At 41.6% G+C, this 3,554-nt stretch overlaps 1 protein-coding gene across 1 annotated transcript; it reads right to left on the bottom strand.

The window, feature by feature from the left end:
• Positions 1–1,381: 1,381 nt before the first annotated feature.
• Positions 1,382–2,806, bottom strand: LOC131901207 (hemoglobin subunit beta-H1). The gene is made up of 3 exons (XM_059252439.1): positions 2,715–2,806; positions 2,368–2,590; positions 1,382–1,510 (listed from the first exon to the last, which is right to left on the bottom strand). The coding sequence occupies exons 1-3, from the start codon at positions 2,804–2,806 to the stop codon at positions 1,382–1,384; spliced, it is 444 nt and encodes a 147-aa protein (XP_059108422.1).
• Positions 2,807–3,554: the final 748 nt, after the last annotated feature.

The raw sequence follows: 3,554 nt of genomic DNA, 5'->3' as shown, positions 1-3,554 counted from the left end.
GCTAGAAGGTTACTATCTCAATTATCCCAATTCTCATTTCAGTTATCTAAGAAGAGTTACAGTTATTAAAATTTTACTCTGTTGTTTGATACTGTATGTACAGCCATGGATTGAACCTTGAGGCTTTGTGCCTACTGGCAAGCACTGTACAGTGAGCTCTAGCTTCATCCCTTCTTTCCATTTTCATTGTGCCTCCAGGTCTCAGTAATTACCCTACTCTATCTTGACATTGCTCTGGGGTGTCTCAAACTAGCTCATAAGTATTAGGTTTACCATCTCAAGCAACATAGTCACAGGTTATGTTTTTATACTCAGGGACCTGTAACCTTTGGTTTAGTTTACCCTTGTTCAACCGCCCTCTATATTGAGTAGTCTTTATTCAAGATACCGAGGTATGCTTAGTAGTTAGAGAGCATGGACCTTCTTATAATCAGGAAGTCTTCACTTATACGAAATCTTCCTTGTTCTCAAATGATCCCCAAATTTACTACTCCTCTCCTAAATGTAACCTCACTTCAGGGCTTGTTACATCCCATTACATGATACAGAACACTGAATGCCTTAGCCATTATTCTTCACTGTGCCAGTGAAGTAATACTCACACATGACTAAAGGGTAATATAGCTACAGTAATTCCTGTAACTCTTTCAGGAAAGTTCCCACATATCACTCAGTTCCCCATTTACTTTAATATATCAGTCTCACGAGGTATAAGCTAGCCCTTTCAAAATGCACAGTTCATTAAAAATAATACTTCTAGCTTGTCTTTTAGATACATAATGTTTTTTATTTAAAGTCTCCAGCATGTTTTGGGGCTAGAGGGAGGGCTCAGTGTTTAAGGGCATTTGTTACTCGTCCAAAGAACCAGACTTCAACTCCTAGCACACACATGGCAGCTCACAACTGGCTGTACCTCAAGTTCCAGGGGATGTGATCCATTCTTGGTCTGTACACATGTAGTATACACACAAACATGCATGCAAAACACTCATATACATTAAGCAGAACTTAAGAAAAAAATTAGCATGTATCACTAGTCTTCTTTCCCCCTAAACACTCACTACCCTAGATTTTACCTTGTACAGTAAATATTTTGTATCCTACCATATACTGAATGAACCCTTTCTTCTCTTCCCTGAGAATTCTTCATCATCTTTTCATCCTCGAGTCTTACCACATTCCCTCAATGTATTCTTCTCTCCCCACCCATAAGCCCACCAAAATCTTCCTTAAACATAAAGTTTAAAAAAAAGCCAATGTTAGATTACTGAAAGTCAACTTTATTAAACAAAATCTGTACTGTCAAGGCCTGGTCCAGTCCTTATGTGCTCAAAGACAGTATAAGAGACACACAAGATTGCTGGTCTGTAGGAATGGGAGCTTAATGGTACTTGTGGGACAGAGCATTGGCCACACCCATCACCAGCTTCTGCCAGGCAGCTTGCACCTCAGGAGTGAATTCCTTGACAAAATGAGTAGAAAGGACAATCACCAGCATGTTTCCCAGGAGCTGTAACAACAACAACAACAACAACAAAAAAAAAAAAAAAAAAAAAGGCACGTAGGAGTGATAAGTAGAGGTTCGAAACTATTGCATATTAAAATTACATTCCTTGAGGTTTCCAATCTCCCACTACCTATCACTTCACCTGTGGCAAACTTGACAACTGAATTGCGTGACTCTTCTTATACCCACTCACCAATCAACCACCTGTATCTGTGTCCTTCCTCATTCAGCCCTTTTTACCTCCTGTATTCCTTGCGTCCTATCTCATTCACCAATGGCCTAATCTAAACGAACACAAGACTGCAGTGCAGCAAGATGCTTAGTAGAACCAAGTGTCCAATCAATGAGAAAGAAGCCTCCAATTACGTTAATGCTCAGTGGGAATGTAAAATATTTAGAAAGGTTGTCAAAATGATAAGAAAGATCAGTCTTTTCGTATTCCATCAGATCTTCCCTAATGCATACATTATGAAGTACCAAATAAGTAACGTATTTTTCTTTCCTAATGACAAGATATCCAATTCAAATTCTGTTTCTTCTTGCATAGATCTACTAGTTTCTAAAAACACACTCTTTTTTTTAAAGAAATCCAATATTTGGACTCTTTGTTTCCCGATGCTACGGATCCAACCCAAGGTCTCAGGCATGCTAGGAGTGCAGTCTGCTCTGCACCCAAATCTCTGTCTTCCACAACTTTTCTACAGCTAAATATTAATTTAGACTTCTGCTACATACTTACTGACACAAGTTTTGGACCTATGTAGTCTAGAATCTGTGAAGCCATTACCAATCACAGTCTCAATTTCCAGTAATGTCTTAGTAAAATTAATAGTGAGCATATGAGCATGTTCCAAACTGACCTTGAAGTTCTCAGGATCCACATGAAGCTTGTCACAGTGCAGCTCACTTAGATGAGCAAAAACCTCCTTGAGGTTGTCCATGTTCTTAACTGCCAAGCCTAGAGATGTCAGCACTTTCTTGCCATGGGCTCTGATTCTGGGGTTACCCATGATGGCTGGAGCAGAAGAGAGGTTTCCAAATTTGTCAAAGAATCTCTGAGTCCATGGGTAGACAATCAAGAGCCTAAGATACAGGGCATAAGCAGTTAAAAGTCAGAATGTGTCACAAACCCCTAAATAAAACCTATATATTTCTGCCATGCACAATTTCCCCTCCATTTCTCTCCTGCCCTGGCCTCAGATCCTACCTTCCCAGGGTTTCCCCTCCAATTTTTTCCACATCCACTTTATCCCATATGCTTGTGATAGCTGCCTTCTCCTCAGCTGTGAAGTGAACCATGGTGTCAGGTCTAGAGGCTTGGAGATGATCTCAGGTGTGTAGAAGCAAGTGTGTTCAAGTGGCTGAAGGCCTGTCCTTTTATTCTTCACCCTGGACCTTGTACCCCTTCCCCCCTCCCCAGGACTCTGAGGCTATTGGTCAAGAGAGGCTGGGCAAGACAGGGGTGGGGTCCAGTGGAGTAAGGTGTAGATAGCATTCCCACTAAGATAGTGTCAAGTAGGCCCCTTCCCTCATGGGAGGAGACCCTCCTGGTGAAGTTTTCATAGTATTTTCTCAGTCCCTTTTCTTCAGTCCTTTCTCCTCCCAACAGAAGATTTGCAAGGATGTCTTTCACACTCTTTCCTTTCTGTCTCCAGCCTTACAGGGGCCAGCAGATTAAAGCTGAAGCATGGGCAAACATGGGAAAGCCTCAGAGAGTACAAGGCCCTCTTTAGGCCTGGGAACCAGGACCTCAGTGGCAGAAATATGCCCCTTATTCAGAAGCTATGTATGATAAAGAAGTGGTGGGCAAATCATCAGATGCATTTTCTCTAGGTTTAGCCCATGGTCTCCCTAGTTCCCACAGCCTTGGGAAAGCAGTTCTGTTTCTGAGTAGGAATAGATTACTGTGGTATAGTAGAGCATGTCTCTACATTTGCCTCCATTTCACTTCGAAGTAGAGCAATCTGCTGTGTCTAGATGATAGCATTTTCCACCCTGTGAATGAACTGTGTAGTCACCATGCAGTTGGCATTCCCACTGGAAGAGT

Source organism: Peromyscus eremicus, chromosome 1 (assembly GCF_949786415.1).
Source record: "Peromyscus eremicus chromosome 1, PerEre_H2_v1, whole genome shotgun sequence".
Lineage (NCBI taxonomy): Eukaryota > Metazoa > Chordata > Mammalia > Rodentia > Cricetidae > Peromyscus > Peromyscus eremicus.
The sequence above is the reverse complement of the archived record's forward strand: the minus strand, read 5'-3'. Positions and strand labels throughout refer to the sequence as shown.